The 16,544-nt window shown below is 48.1% G+C and overlaps 2 protein-coding genes across 2 annotated transcripts in view; one reads left to right on the top strand and one right to left on the bottom strand.

Annotated features, from left to right (window-relative positions):
• The first annotated feature begins 79 nt into the window (after window positions 1-79).
• LOC135821213 (aspartate dehydrogenase domain-containing protein-like) lies at window positions 80-15,009 on the top strand. The gene is made up of 8 exons (XM_065334278.1): window positions 80-265; window positions 7,190-7,331; window positions 7,954-8,038; window positions 9,065-9,214; window positions 9,831-9,936; window positions 12,525-12,645; window positions 13,723-13,877; window positions 14,248-15,009. The coding sequence occupies exons 1-8, from the start codon at window positions 211-213 to the stop codon at window positions 14,283-14,285; spliced, it is 852 nt and encodes a 283-aa protein (XP_065190350.1). The 5' UTR covers window positions 80-210; the 3' UTR covers window positions 14,286-15,009.
• A 1,242-nt stretch (window positions 15,010-16,251) lies between these two features.
• LOC135821211 (uncharacterized) overlaps window positions 16,252-16,544 on the bottom strand; it is a 25,069-nt gene continuing 24,776 nt past the window's right edge. Inside the window, exon 3 of the mRNA XM_065334277.1 lies at window positions 16,252-16,544. This exon is cut by the window's right edge and continues 2,153 nt beyond it. The gene's annotated coding sequence lies outside the window, so the exon portion shown is untranslated.

Raw genomic sequence — 16,544 nt, 5'->3', positions numbered from 1 at the left:
TGGGTCTACCAAAACTGAAACACGTGCACGTGAAGAAAGACTCGCAAACTCGAAGTCAAACTGCTACTGTTCTGTACTTTTCAAAGAGAACCACATCATGCACATGTCCATGGTTTGAAAAAGAGAGCATTCAGGAACACGGCGTGTGTTCTCTTCATTTGCAGTTTGGTTTGTACTTGTAGCAAGGTGATTTTCGTAACCTAACGAGGAATGGAGTCGTCATCGAGTTGTCGTCGAGTTGGCATCGTTGGCTTCGGAAATTTAGGTAAGCTTTCAAAAGCAATCCTCGCGTCAGTTTACGTTCCAATATTTGAGGATATGAATTCTCACGTACAATAACACCCTTACCCCTTTGCCTTCTCACATTTCATCACTAACCGAGGCGAGGCTTCGTTGCACTCTGCCTTCATGGGTTGCTTCTACTATTCCTCGGGTAGACTACTATCAGTTCTTGAAATAATAAAATAATTATTGATATCGTCAGAGTCCTGTGCGTGAGGTCCAGAGTTTTGGAGATATTAGTGAGGTTCTGCCACACGGTATAACGTGCCAAAGTACGTATGGAAACTTCGCCGCGGTACGGGATTTAGTTTGATACGGATTTTTTCATACCGTTTTCCGTGTGAAGCTCGCTTCACACGGACTGGACTCCGTGTGAAAAGTGAGCGTACAGAGTACATGTGGCGGGGTGTTCGTGCATGCTTCGTGCATGCTACGTACAGCAGAACCGGTGCAACGTAGGAAAAATCCGTGTCAAACTGCACTGCAGTTGACACGGAATTTGGTACGTAGTTCCGTGTAGCAGAACCTCTCTAATGATTTTCGTCTGGCTGTAGCGAAATGTGCGTCCGTGTGTGCGTAGAATCTACGTGTGTGCGTGCGTGTGTGTGTGTGTCAATGTGTGTGCTTGCGTGTGTGTGTTCTTGTGAAACGAGTGTATTCTAAGTATGGCTAGATGGTCTAAACAATTAGTAAACATGCTAGTACCGGTACTAGTAGCAGCCTGTTTGTTTCCTGATCACTGTTGTGTGTCTCGTCTGCATGATTGTACAGTCGTCCCTCTTTAATCCAGCACTGTATAAGGGCGCGTTCAGACTACCGATAAAAAGTGACCGATTGGGAAAGTCGCCAAGGTGATTTGATCACGTTACCGGTGGGAAAGTTTTACTGCCGCGGCTGCTGCGGCAGTAAACTTTTACCGGCAGTAAAAAAGTGCTCAGGCTGCATGCGCGCTGGGAAAAAAGGGAAAATCCCTTGTCAGTGCCGCGGTGAGAGCTGAAAACTTCACGGTAACGTTAGTTTGTTATCGGTAGTGTGAATGCCCTTCACGGTTTATCGGCATTCACGGTTTGACCGGGTTCACGGTAGTCTGAACGCGCCCTAAACCAGCACCCTCTATAGGCCAGCATAATTTTCAGTTACCAAATTCTCCTTTTCATGCACATTGCAGCAGTAAATCAGATTTTCTAATCCAGCACCCTCCCTAATCCAGCAGAATCTCCATAGCACAATGGTGCCAGATTACAAAGGGACCACTGTACGGGTATTCCCAACGTACTTCCTCTGTGCACTACAAGCTGTGCATGGTTGTACAGTGCTGGCAACTGAAATCCGACTCCCGAGCGATGCGTTCACTTTCCAGCGGTCTCTATTAGTACTTCGTAGTTGTATTATCGCGTGTTGGGTCTTTGCGATGTGACGGCACCGCTCAGGGGTGGGATTTCAGTTGCCAGCACCGTACAAGTAGTACTATAGAGTATATTAGAGTGAGTTTGGAATCTGATGGTAATGTTGAACGGTCGCTGCTTGCCTAACGACTGCACCGTAAGCTTGTGGTGAGAGCATCGCCGGCCCATAGCGAAGGCTCCTGGTTGCCATAGCGAAGGCTCCTGGTTGCAGTCCTGCTGCTGACAGTCAATCTTGTCTTCAAACTTTTGCCCCATTTCAACACCCTCAACTGATGAATAAGAAACACTGATAAGTAATGAAATGGCAACAAAATAAGATCAACTGTGCACTCGTATCAACAGCAGAAAATGAAGAAAGTTAAGTTCCTTGACTGTTGTTACGAGTGCACAGTTGATCTTATTTAGTGCCATTTTACGACTATTGTCTCCATTATTTGGTAAGTAATAATGATCTTTATTTGGATGGCCCAAACTGCCCAAAGGCTAGCTGCCTATCATGTTGGCGCTATGCGCCGGCACTTCACAGAGAGTGAGCAGGAGTTCAACGAACAAGCCGTTTTAGTGCGAACGTACGTGGGCAGAAGTAGTACAAGAACGTGGACTATGGATGTGCAAGCAAGAGGTGCATACCAGTGCTCGAGATTATAAGAAATAAAACCGGACAACTCGATATTGAGTGAATAATTTATGTACAAGGCAAAAGCTTGAAATCATTACTTCATATAGGAGTCGTCCATGACGAGCGTCTAGACCTTTGACACGCAAACAGCATGTCAATAGATCAGAGTTCAAGTCAAGCGACGAGGTTTGCTCCGGCGCTTGCAAGTGTGGCGTCGCATGGCAGTCCAAGGTTTATGTTCTCAGTGACCCTGGTCTGCTGCTCTGTACGGCGACACACCTGCAAGCCCCGGTACGAAGGGCAAGGGGAGAAAAACGCGCTCTGTGCTGTGTTATACTGCGGGGAAATACAGCCAGGACGCGCTTCCTATCGTGACACCTATCAATCGTAGAACTTCGGGTGCGGAGGAGAGAGGCAGACAGAAACAGAGAGACGTAGATAGATAGAGAGACAGAGGCAGACAGAGATACGTAGATAGAAAGAGAGACCATAGATTTGTGCTTTAGACAGGCAGGTGCAAGAAAGTGAGATAAATAAGCATGTGACTGGAACGATCACCACCGGGTCCCATCTTTACCTGGTGATGCAGGCAAGATCCACACCTGGTTGAGTTGACTTGGGAGGACTCATCACCGTCTTCAGCTTCTCCACGCAGCGTGGGATGCGGAGCCGTGTTCAGCATTGTCAGGGAGACAGCACTGCCTGGAGGTCGTAGTTATGGGCATTGTCTGCGCAGTTCAGGCAGCGCTGGCGTTGTTTAACCACCAGTATCCACAGCTCGGCACAGCCGCCGCCGCCAGCGCCGACCTTGTTTAACCACAGCTCGGCACGGCTGCATTGATTTTGAAAATGTGCCCGGTCCACGTTTGCAGATGATGACGATCACGGGTGACAGGCTTTGGTTGGCTTGCGTGTGCATCAGCGAATAGTAGTAGGGCATAGTCTGGGCGGGTAGCTGGAGATCCGGGAGGGCGCGGGCAGGTCGAGGTGCGGATAGCTGGAGGTCCGGGCAGCTGGAGGTCCGGGCAGCTGGAGGTCCGGGCAGCTGGAGGTCCGGGCAGCTGGAGGTCCGGGCAGCTGGAGGTCCGGGCAGCTGGAGGTCCGGGCAGCTGGAGGTCCGGGCAGCTGGAGGTCCGGGCAGCTGGAGGTCCGGGCAGCTGGAGGTCCGGGCAGCTGGAGGTCCGGGCAGCTGGAGGTCCGGGCAGCTGGAGGTCCGGGCAGCTGGAGGTCCGGGCAGCTGGAGGTCCGGGTAGCGAGGCCCGGGTAGCCAGAGGTCCAGGCAGGTAGATGTCCGGGTAGCTAGAGGTCCGGGCAGCTAGATGTCCGGGCAGCTGGAGGTCCGGGCAGCATTGGCAGGAGGGAGCGCTGTCCTCCAAGGCCAAATTCCCCTGATGCCGGATGTCATACCTACTTCTGGGTTTTCCCCCAAGCAGAAGTAGATGATGATGAAGCGTCTACATCCTCGGCAATTACGTGGAGCAGCTTCCAATCTTCCTTTGGCAATCGACAGTGAAAGAACAGGGTGCTTGGAAAGGATAGAAGCCTGGCTTTATACCCCAGCTTGCATGCGTTTGCACCAGTGCTACACACTTGTGTGCTGTGAGTGTCAAGCCAGTGTGATTGCATGACACTGGGTGGGGGTTTTCGGCGCTAACATGTGTAGTTCTGGCTGTGCAGTGCGTCCTGTAGAGCGCGTTCAGAGTTCTGCCACGTTTCAGTTCAGACCGGCGTGAAATCCTCCGCTCACTGGCATCACGTGGTATCTAGTTGCAGCTCTCTGTATGGGCATGGTGTGCTTCTGGCTTGCTCGATGCTGATAATTGGCTGGTGCAGACGGCGCTCAGCTGTGCTGATCCCATGTGCATTGTTCACACTGTGTGCAGTGGTGCGGGGTCAAAATCCTCGCCGTCAGCTAACTAGCACGGTGTTGTATTTAGTTGCAGCTCTCTGTGTAGGCTCTGTGTGCTTCTGGTGTGTACGAGCAGTGCTGAATGATGGCTGGTGCACACGGCGCTCATCATGTGTGGATTGTTCACGCTGTGTGTGTGTGTGTGTGTGTGTGTGTGTGTGTGTCGGATCGCTCGCTGTCATTAGTCAGTAAGCGAAAGCTATACGTGGCCTGTGTCTTGTCCATTTTGCTGTACGGCAGTGAGTGCTGGACGCCCTTGAAAGCTGATAGTAGACGTTTGGATGCCTTTCATCATCGCTGCATCCGCACAATATTAGCCATCCCTCGCAGTCAGCAGCAATCCGATCGCATCACGTCTGCGCAGTTACGTCGTCACTGGGGTGACCCAGTGCCACTCTCTGTTAAGATGCGCCATCGTCGTTTAGAGTGGCTTGGTCATGTGGCTCGGATGTCGGAGGACCGTGTCCCATTGCAGCTGTTGTTTGGTCGTTTGTTGGCTGCGCGCCCCTTCTGCGGTCCCACCCTTCTGCGGTCCCAGGCGTAGGTGGAGAGACGTTGTGGCTACTGACACAAAGTCCATTCCAAACTGGTTTGATTGCGCACAAGACCGGTCAGCTTGGCGAGAGCAGGTTCTGGTTTTCCAGCCTCCTCGGGCAGTAGAGAAATCCGTACTCTGCTCATCTTGCAACCGGGCTTTCTCTCGTCCTCAAGACAAGGCACGGCACAAGTGTTTGGCTGAGCGCCAACTTCCCGTCCACCAACAGCGTGGTTCAGCACAGTGCGTCAGTTGCTGCCGATGGTTCCGTAGTAAGGGTGGGCTTGCAGTTCATCGCTGCCAGCCTGCACTCCCTGAACATGCAGATACGGCATTGACGGCGTCTCTCGCTAGTTGCTGCTTCCAGCATTGTCAACGCTGCAATCGCTGCTTCAAGTCCCGGGCTGGTTTTAACCGCCATAACTGCAACCGTGGAAAACGTCTTGCTGCAGCCGATAGGGAATCACTGCCGCTGATCTGCATGCATTGCCCGAAACGTTTCCGACGACAGCAAGATTTGACGAGGCACCAGAAGTCCTGCCAATGACGGTGCACTCCAAACTCTGGCCCCCTCCGGGGGTGACATTGCCCAATGGGCAGTCATGCTATAGTAGTAGTAGTAGTGTGTGTGTGTGTGTGTGTGTGTGTGTGTGTGTGTGTGTGTGTGTGTGTGTGTGTGTGTGTGTGTGTGTGTGTGTGTGTGTGTTGAGTGGTGTGGTGGCAAAAACTCATCGTCATCAGCTCACTAGCGCGGTGTTCGTCCCAGCCTCCAGCACAGTGTGAGCCTTGCCTGTACATATAGAGTTCTGAATGATGGCTGGTGTGCACATGATGGTTGACTGTGCTAATCATGTGTGTGCATTGTTCACACGATGTTGAGTGGTTGAATTATAATGGTGGTAATGACACACCTGGCAATATGGCGGTAAACACACCCCTGCCTACACACGTTCCCTAGGCTGCAAAGTTACTCTGGGACAGAGCTCTCCTTCTCGCCACCAGCATCAGTTTGCGCCTTGCGCCCAGTCGGTGCATGGTTGACGGTATCCGACATAGCAGGCTGGCACATCAGGTAGCGATGTTGAGTGGTGTGGCGCCTACATCATGGCCATCAGCTCGCTAGCTTTGTGTAGGTAGTATATAGTGCCAGCTCTGTGTGTGGGCACGGTGTGAGCCTTGCCTGTACAGTGCTGAATGGTGGCTAGTGTGCACATGGCGATCAACGGTGCTGATCATGTGTGTGGATTATTCACACTGTGTTGAGTGCTGTGGCGCCAAAATGGCGTCGCGCGTGTCTCATTGTGCTGGTTGCACGGACTTGAAGTGACAGTCTGCTGCTGCCGCTGCTGGCCTGCGGCGGCGGCTGTTGCCTCTGTGCCAAGAAGCGCTAGTTGAAGAACGTGTGGTTGTGTGCATGATGTGCTCTGCTTGCTGGCAGGTATGTGTGTTGTGCCCCCCCCCCCCCCCCCCCCCCCCAGAGAGCAGGTGTGACACTAGCACAATCATCACTGCAGTGCATTGCCTGTGTGTGTGTGGGGGGGGGGGGGGAGGGGGGATCACAGCAGATGCTGGACATCGATAATATTTTGTATGCTTTTCTATTTTCAATTTTTAATTTTTTATAATTAATTTTCGTATGCCAAGGCTGAGTGTGATAATACAGCGCATACTAAACGTTTTTTTTATTGTATGAACGGTATGCTGGACAGTTAGTATGTTTCATTTTGTGCGTATAAAGTGGTTGGCAACTAGATATTCTTGATTTATAGTTTGTTCGCTTCCGTGTCATCGATTTATGACCTAGCTGCTAGAATGCAGCCGTTGTTCACCATAATTGCGATGCATTCCGCTTTTGAAACTTGTGACGTGCATTCCACTTTTCATAATTGTGACGAATAATTAAAAAAAGGCACTACGCTGTGTGTAATTGTGTGTAATTTGTATGGTGCTGGCACCAGAAGGTCATAATTGTGTTTTTGTCATTCTTACTTGTCTTTCACCTCTCCTATTGTTGCGTATTGGTAAATACCTTGTGTGTAATTGTATACAGTCAACTTTGTGTATAACGACACTCGGCCAGGCATCAGAAAAGTGTCCTTATTCGCGAAGTGTCGCTATACCCGAAGTCTCATTATATGTATACAGATAGAATGGACTTTGCTCTGGGCATGGAAATTCTGTCGTTATTCGCGAATTGTCGTTATATCCGCAGTCATTGTTATTAGCCAAGTTGACTGTACTGCTGCCCTCAGAATGCCAACATAGTGTTTTTGCCATACTTATTCTATCTTTTCCCTCTCCTGTTGTTGTTGGTTGTTGTTGGTTGTTGTTGTTGTTGTTGTTGTTGTTGTTGTTGTTGTTGTTGTTGTTGTTGTTGTTGTTGTTGTTGTTGTTGTTGTTGTTGTTGTTGTTGTTGTTGTTGTTGTTGTCACGTACAGGTAAATACCTTGCGGATCAGATCGCCGCCAACCCGGACAGTGGCTTGCAGATTGCGTTTGTCTGGAATCGCACGCCGGCTGCCGTTCTCGATTCCGCCTATGCCAGTGTGGCGCTGGAGAAGCTGGAGGACTTCCGGCAAAGGTACGCAACGTCATTGTCTTTGTGTGGATGAGTACATGCATGCAGATGTGCACGCGCACACAATTGCATACGTAGATTGCGCATGCACTTGAAAAGAAGGAATCAAAGTGTTTCCGCTGTAACTCTGAGTTTCATGGTTCTACTGTTCATGAGACAACCATACTCCCGAGTGTAAGTAGATATGTTTTTTTTCGTCTCTCACATAATGTGGTCTTGTGTCTCAGCTTTGCTCATGTAATATGAAATGTTTTCTTCTGCAGTCAGACCTCGCTTAACCGCACACATCCGTTTTCCGCAAAAAACACCCCGATAGGCGAGAGAACCGGATAACCGAACAGCGGTTATGCTGGATGCATTACGCTTGCTGTAGATCTGTAACCAGCTATTTTCTTCCGGATTGCGAGGTATCCGGATGAAAGAGGACTGGATAAGCGAGGTCTGACCGCACTACTAAGTACAGTATAGGAAGAATCACTGCATCTATGTGTCTCACACACCAAGCCATGCGTCCCCATATGAAGGAGACCTGTCACCGAGATGTGTGCGTACCCTGTTTTGTGCGGTCTACTTCCGTTACTGACTTTCGTCTGCTTGTGCGTGTGTGTGTGCTGTTCTCTCATAGGAATGCTGATCTCATCGTGGAGGTTGCTCATCCGGATATCGTGCGTGATTACGGAGCCATCTTCTTGCAGTCTGCAGATCTTATGGTGAGCAGTGTGGACCGGTCGAGCCCTGGAGAGGATATACTACAGAAAAACCTGTAACTAAAGACCACCGTGACTAGCGACCAGCCTGGTACTACAGTAAAACCTGTAACTAAAGACCACTGTGACTAGTGACCAGCCTGGTACTAAAGACCACTTCGCCAGGCACGAACGATCTCACATTCATAAACATGTAATGGTTGTGCGGTGCAAACCTCTAACTAAAGACCACCTGCCACTAAAGACCGCTTTCTCTGGCCCCCAGGGGGTGGTCGCTAGTCACAGGTTTACTGTAGTCATGAACTAGTGAAGATATTCCGTGTTTTCTTGCATTGCTTGTCATCTGCGAGTCTGGCGTATTTCACACTGCCTGGCAGGAGTGCTTTTGGTCTGCTTTTCGCTTTTCGTCAGGCCCGTGTTCAACAACCAGCATCCATCCATCTGCATGGACAAAGGCTATGTTCGATACGCCTTGTGTGTCATTTCTGATTTTATGTGTGTTGGAGCATTGCTTGGTGTTTGTGGCGGCCCATCTCTCAACACAATGGGAGATCGACCGTATTTTCCGGAGTATAAGCCACGCCTAGATTTTTATATAGGAAATAAAAGGACCAAGGAACTACAAGCTACGCTATTATGTCCACAAGTGTAACTTGTAGTTCCTTGGTCCTTTTTCTTTTCTATCCATTTATCCTTGGCTCTCCATCCGAGTCCATTCTAGATTTTTTTGTCACAAAATACAGGCATCTATCCTATTTTCTCACCGGTAATTTGATCATTGTGGTATAAGCTGCACCGACTTTTATTTGGATGAATTACTGGTGCTTAAAGTGCTGCTTATGCTTCGATCTCGCCTGTCTTCGTGTCTTCTTCACCTTCTCTCCGTGTGCTATGGCCGGTTGCAGTTGCGAACAATCTTCCGGCGAGAGTGCAGTGTTCCGTGTCAAGCTTAGACTACGGTCATCGTAGTTGTCGCTGAGCCTTGTTTTTGCCGTGCTGCTGTTTTTTTTGTGTGTTTCTATGTGCCAGGTAGGCTCCCCGACAGCGTGTGCGAGCCAAGCCACCGAGGATGGGCTGCGGAAGTCAGCGCTTGAGAACAAGCACACGGTCTACATACCAAGCGGTGCTCTCTGGGGCGCCAATGATATCCTCAAGCTGGCCACGCAGGGAAAGCTGACGGTTAGTCTGCAGAAACTCGCCGAGCCTTGACTAGTTTTCACGCCACCGTTTGCTTGTAAACGGTGGTGGCAGGTGACGCGTTCAACTTCAGGGAATTTTAATAGGAATGTTGTACATGTATATAATGGAGTATCCCTCTATACAATACGGAGGCTTAGCAAGACGAAATTCGCGTTCACGTTCGCAAACATTTTTCAGTTCGCGAACTGGATTGCGAACTTTCGCATTTTTCGTTCGGAAAAGTAGTCAAAACACGAATCGCGGATTCGTGTCAGGGCAGTCATAAATTTACCACGCTGTACTGTCTGTACACAATGTACGTCGTGTCAACGTCTGCATGTGAGAGTTCTGTTTGCTAATCCTTCTCATAACGCGAATTCCGTCACTGAGTTCGACTTTCCTTGGAGAGCGAACGCGAACGCGAATTTCGTCTTGCTAATCCTCCGTAGTAATACAATTTGGCGCCTTGTGTCTGACTGGGACCGCCTAAGAATACCCCTCTCCTCTCTCTCTCTCTCTCTCTCTCTCTCTCTCTCTCTCTCTCTCTCTCTCTCTCTCTCTCTCTCTCTCTCTCTCTCTCTCTCTCTCTCTCTCTCTCTCTCTCTCTCCCTTGTAGGCGCTATGCATCACAATGAAAAAGCACCCGAAGATGCTGAAGGTGACTGAACCGCTCCGCAGTCTGTGTGACAAGGTTACAGACACAGTCACTGAGCTCTACTCAGGTAGGTGCATTCACTACGGTTTAGTCTCTGTGCAGGACACTTGTGTGTGTACAGCATACTATGAGGGCAGTGTACTCTCTGTGAAGGATAGTGTGGACACACCATACTATGGGTGCAGTGTAGTATCTGTGTTGAATAGTGTGGATACACCATACTATGAGAGCAGTGCAGTGTCTGTGTTGAATAGTGTGGACACACCATACTATGAGAGCAGTGCAGTCTCTGTGTTGAATAGTGTGGATACACCATACTATGAGAGCAGTGCAGTGTCTGTGTTGGATAGTGTGGATACACCATACTATGAGAGCAGTGCAGTATCTGTGTTGAATAGTGTGGACACACCATACTATGGGTGCAGTGTAGTACAATCGTCCCTCTCTAATCCGGCACCTTTTGCTACGGCATTTTCTGCTGGATTAACGAGGGTGCTGGATTAAGAAATCCTGCCCTTTGACCCGGCCCTACCCAATTACATGCATGTATCATACGTCAAAACGCAGGGTTTTTCCGTGTCGACCCCAGTATTTGGTGCACGGCTTTATATTCTCAACTTTTCTCCAGGAATATACACAGTGATAAAGTAAAACAGAGAACATGTTCACATGTATACGTACTCTTGCACACACAAGCACAGTCGATTTACGACTAGTAGTAGTAGTAGTAGTAGAATTTATTATTTTACTAGGGAACTCCCAACAGGCGTTGCCTTTTTACTGGGAACCCTAGGACTGCCGGATTATGAAATCAAACTACGTGCAGTTTGAGCGATTCGTTTCAAAAAGTCACTGCCGGAGGCGGAATTCAAGTGCCGGATTAAGATGTGGGAATTGAACGAAAAAATCGGTTTCATCAGAAAGTGCGCCGGTTGGCAAGGGTTCCGGATAAACAAGTGCCGGATTAGAGAGGGACGACTGTATCTGTGTTGGATAGTGTGGACACATCATACTATGAGGGCAGTGTAGTATCTGTGTTGAATAGTGTGGATACACCATACTATGGGTGCAGTGTAGTATCTGTGTTGGATAGTGTGGATACACCATACTATGAGGGCAGTGTAGCGTCTGCGCTGGGTACTTGGCTGGCTACTGTTAGTCGACAAATTTTCGGCCCAATCAAATTTCGACCTCTCAGCGCTAAAACCCATTTCGGCCGCATCAAATTGTCGACCTGTACTGCTGCCGCCTGTACTACTGTCACACTGAACCTTGCAAAAGAAAATTTCCGCCGCAACAAATACAAATTTTCGGCCAAACACGTCCAGGCCGAAAATAGCCGAAAATAAATATGCGCCGAATATTTGTTGCCGTACAGTAGTGTCTGTGCAGAGTACTCATGGTACTTGCGGGGCTACAGGATATTGTAACTATGGGATATTGTAACTATGGGATATTGTAGCTATGGGATATTGTAGCTACGGGATATTGTAACTACGGGATAGTGTTACTGTAGGACTCATGGTACTTGGCTGGCTACAGGATATTGTAGCTACTGGGTATTGTAGCTACGGGATAATGTAGCTACGGGATATTGTAGCTACGGGATATTGTAGCTACGGGATATTGTACCTACGGGATATTGTACCTACGGGATATTGTACCTACGGGATATTGTACCTACGGGATATTGTAACTACGGGATATTGTAACTACGGGATATTGTAACTACGGGATATTGTAACTACGGGATAGTGTTACTGTAGGACTCATGGTACTTGGCTGGCTACAGGATATTGTAGCTACTGGGTATTGTAGCTACGGGATAATGTAGCTACGGGATATTGTAGCTACGGGATATTGTAGCTACGGGATATTGTAGCTACGGGATATTGTAGCTACGGGATATTGTAGCTATGGGATATTGTAGCTATGGGATATTGTAACTATGGGATATTGTAACTATGGGATATTGTAACTACGGGATATTGTAACTATGGGATATTGTAACTACGGGATATTGTAACTATGGGATATTGTAACTACGGGATATTGTAACTACGGGATATTGTAGCTACTGGATAGTGTTATTGTAGGACACGGTGGCTGCGGCTCGCTTTGCAGTACATCGTACAGTGACGCACACCACTACCAAGACGATGAACACAAATCCTTTAAAATTTCAACAAGTATTTGCCCGATTATAAGTCGCACTCGATTATTAGTCGCACCCCCATTTTCAGGTTTGAGCAATATTGTTTTGATATACTGACTTCAGTAGTAATATATTGACTTCAGAAGTAAGTCGCGCTCGATTGTGAGTCGCACCCCCTTGTTTACCCTTGTATTTTTGTGTAAAAAGGTGCGACTTATACTCGGGGAAATACGGTATGCTGCCTTCATTTAGTATGATTACGTAACTTGCCTGCATCACAACCTGTACTCGCTCACTCACATGCGCAATCTCTCTTACCGGCACGTCTGTTTTGCTCGATTTGTTCGAGTTCTGACGTGATCCCTAATTTTGTTTGCATGGACTTCAGTTCCGCACAAAAGCTCATTTCAAGCCGGAGGGAGCGTGTACTGTTTGATTTAATGAAGACAGTGTATGTGCATGTTCGCTGTGGTGTTCTGTTTTGTTGGTTACTTTACCAGGTGATGTCCGCTCTCTTTGCCCACTGGCTCCAAACAACGTGAACACCATGGCCGCAGCGGCAATGGCGGCACACAATCTTGGCTTTGACAAAGTGCAAGGCAGGCTTCTGGCAGATCCACAGTAAGACAGCATGATAGGCGTCTTGGCTGCTTGGCTTGGCCTCCGTTGTTATGTGTGTGTATGTTGGCGTGTTGGTGTGTGTGTGTGTGTGTGTGTGCGTGTGTGTGTGTGTGTGTGTGTGTGTGTGTGTGTGTGTGTGTGGTGTGTGTGCGCGCGCTTGTGTGTGTGCTTCAGTTCACTCGTTCTCACACTTGTGTCCACAGGTGTGTTGGTTTGTGCCTGTACTAATGCAGCAGTCATGCTGTAGGAATACAAAAATTCTGAAATGTTGCGTGTTTGTTCCTTTTGGGTCGCGTATGCATGAGTATGTGTGCCGACGTGTGTACCGTAAAGTCTTGTATAAAAGCCGCACTTGAATAGAAGCCGCAATCTTGGACCCATCAAATCACACACAAGCCTGGTTTTAGTGTTGACATACATAGAAATTTCTATCTTGTATAGAAGGCTCTAGTAGTGAAACGAATATCAAAACCCAGTAGCCGAATATTCTTCGGCTTAACGAACGAACGAACGAATATTCTTTCGTTAACACGGATGACATCCCATGCCCTCCTCTCAGTCATTTTATTGGATATTGTCACTATTATTAGGCATGACGAACGAAGGCATATATTTCTCCATCATTTCTAGGTCATTTTTCACAAAAATCCCCAGCTGAAGTGCCTTTCACAGGCTCAAAAAACAGCTTGAGACGTGATTTTCGTTCGAGCGCCATACCTCCCCTCCAGGACCTCGGATTACGTTCGGGTGGCTTCTAAACAACAGCTGAGAGTTTGCTAATGCCGATAGATCTTTCGATGAAGCGATTCGGTCAAGTATTCACGAAGTTACGAAAGTTTGAAGTCGCCCGGTTGATTCTGTATACCGGGTTAACGAATATTCGCCATGAGAAATATTCGTTCGAATGTGTCAAACCGAACGAATATTCGAACATTCGGTATATTCGTTTCACCACTAATAGAAGCCTGTCTCATATAGAAGAAGCCTGCAAATTTTCACCAAGAAAGTCATAGAAGCCGCGGCTTTTATACAAGACTTTACGGTATTTGTTTCGTTTGTTCCTGTGTCGTTGGTCAGTGCTGCAGATCATGTGATCACGGTGGACGTAACCGGTCCGATACCTGCATCAGGTGGTCTACCAATGACGGTACAGACTGTACGCACCAACCCTGCTATTCCTGGCGCTGTCACCGGTCTCGCTACGTACATCTCCTTCTACAGCAGCCTGTTACGTGAGTCTGCGCCTTTCTCTCTGTGTGCGTTAGATTACACTGTACGCACTTGAAGTGATTCATGAATGTGCTAGTAATCTCTCCGTGCGATTTTCAAGTCATCAGCCCTGGAATCTATTCGGAATCCATTCACCCTACCCGGTATTCACATGGGATGATGTGAAGGTGGGGGGGGGGGGGGGGGGGGGATAACTTGCATGGTAGGAAAGCAGCAAACACTCCCTCCCGGTAGTTGTCAATGAGTTGTTGTACATGTACATGGAGTTCTGAGTGTCTTCTTGTGATCATTGCTGTCTGGAAAGATGATAATCAACATCTTGCCCGTCTTGGTGTGTTCTTTGTCTTCTCGCTGTGCTATGGCTGGGTGCAGTTGCTAACAACCGTCCGGTGGGAGTGCAGTTTGTCTGAGCCAATCTTTCAAGTAGTCGCTCACAACTCAATAGTTCATGTTCGCGGCACGAAGCCCACTGCCGAGGCCCAGAACTGCACAATCTCCGGGACGGCAATTGAATGTGGTCCTGTAGCGCGGGCAGTCGTCTAGTGTTTCAAGTGTTTCAAGTGTGTGTGTGTGTCTGTGTGTGTGTGTGTGTGTGTGTGTGTGTGTGTGTGTGTGTGTGTGTGTGTGTGTGTGTGTGTGTGTGTGTGTGTGTGTGTGTGTTAGTTTTAGCTTGTCTGCGTGAACAACTCCCTGCTCATCACACTATCTTGCCTGGTCTTCCCCGGCAATATATTGTTTTATCGCCGCTGGTTCGGCACCCTAACCTATTTATTTTGCAAGCAGGTCTGTGTCTCCGCGTGGCTTTGTATAGAATCTGCTGGTATCTGCTCTGTTTATTACATGATGACCAGAGTATGCTGCCCTTTTTGCCTTTGACTCTTGGCTATTATTTTATCTGCCTCTCTTACTTTGCCATCTGCTATTAATTTATAAACCCGCTTTTCATGCTGTTTTCGCTTGCCCCGCAGTGTTTCGCTGATTGCGTTATTTATTCCTGCGTACGGAAGTTCAGTTTAGCAAGCTGTGCTTGCTTGCTGTCAACCGCTCTGTTTCTTTCTCTCGATGCTACCTCAGGTTGTCCACAGTGCAGTCGACTTGCGCTCTTGCTCAACATCTTGCTGTTGATGCTGCTAACTCCTCACCGTTGTACGTGTATACTAGTACTAGTGGCTTTGGATTGGGGGGGGTGAATACTGTAAAAGCCATAATTATATATAACGAAGTGCTAATTCTAACGAGTTAACGAGGAGAAATCTGTCGTTAAAATAGAAATCGTTATACAGAAATCGATACATAATTACTGGCCTATTGAGCATTGAGAATGCGTGAGATTCGTTACGTTTGGTACACGTAAACGAGTCAGTTTTGGGAAATCGTTATTATATGCGACTCGTTAGAATACTGGCTTTTACAGTATTATTTGTTTTGTAATAAACGCACTTCACATTTCAAACTGGTGCATGGTGCTGCTTGGAATGCCCAACACCTGTCAGCATAGCAATACATGAAGCAATGGACTGTTGTTTTTTCAGTGGGTGCATGCTCCTCCATCTTCAGAATCTTGTTGCAGCCGGGGGGGGGGCGTAATATACAGGCACTTCGCGACTGCCTGACTGCAGCCTTTCAATATTGCCATCGCCTCCAGGTGTGGACCCGTGTGGAGTGTTATTTAATTGTATTGTACTGTAGCGGACATTGAAATCCGTTGAGAAGTCAAGCAACCACACGGGGCGCTCTGTGCAGCCGTGAGCACTGCTGGGCCATGTTTACAGTGTGTACGTGAACCACAGTGCATGAACCTCTAACTAAGGACCACAGTGCATGAACCTCTAACTAAGGACCACAGTGCATGAACCTCTAACTAAGGACCACAGTGCATGAACCTCTAAGGACCACAGTGCATGAACCTCTAACTAAGGACCACAGTGCATGAACCTCTAACTAAGGACCACAGTGCATGAACCTCTAACTAAGGACCACAGTGCATGAACCTCTAACTAAGCACCACAGTGCATGAACCTCTAACTAAGGACCACTGTGTACGTGAACCACAGTGCATGAACCTCTAACTAAGGACCACCTGCCACTAAAGACCGCTTTCTCTGGACCCAAGGGGTGGTCGTTAGTCACAGGTTTCACTGTACATGAGCTCCATCCCTACCTCTCTATTCGTTTTAGCTGGATACAGTCGGGTCCTGCTTGCCACCAGTACGGTATACTCAACACCCGACACAACTCGGCATCAAACCCATGTGACGGCAGCCCATGGATTTCAAATAGATCCAGGTTACATAGCAGACTCGGCGGAGGACGTTCAGCCCGGGTTGGTTGCAACTCGGAGTTTCATGCCGCTAGACAATCACCAGACAACTGAGATCCAGGTTATAAGTATTAATTTTGTCCTCTCGGCAAATCATGCGGAAGGATTACGATGGAAACCAGCCATTCTAAACTGTGGATTAGGTGGGTGCATGTGCGTAGTTGCCCCCGATAAAAAGAAGAAGATTAGATAAGTATTGCAATTGTGACAGGAACCAGTACATCAAGTACAAAATTAATAAGCCAGTACGGTATAAATTCCGGAAGAATGATTTAAAAAGAGTTTACTTCCAATGAATGTAGAATCATGCGCCTACTATCATAGCCCGGATATCAAACGGCAATAAAGT

The sequence above is a fragment of the Sycon ciliatum genome, chromosome 7 (genome assembly GCF_964019385.1).
Source record: "Sycon ciliatum chromosome 7, ocSycCili1.1, whole genome shotgun sequence".
Lineage (NCBI taxonomy): Eukaryota > Metazoa > Porifera > Calcarea > Leucosolenida > Sycettidae > Sycon > Sycon ciliatum.
Note: the sequence above shows the minus strand (reverse complement) of the source record. Positions and strands in the feature narration are given on the sequence as shown.

Bases quoted from the DNA above. Each gene is read 5' to 3' on its own strand.
- LOC135821213 (XM_065334278.1), top strand. From the start codon at position 211: ATGGAGTCGTCATCGAGTTGTCGTCGAGTTGGCATCGTTGGCTTCGGA. The intron at 8,039-9,064 runs GTGAGCAGTGTG...TCTATGTGCCAG, and splicing joins TGCAGTCTGCAGATCTTATG to GTAGGCTCCCCGACAGCGTG. The intron at 9,937-12,524 runs GTAGGTGCATTC...TTACTTTACCAG, and splicing joins AGTCACTGAGCTCTACTCAG to GTGATGTCCGCTCTCTTTGC.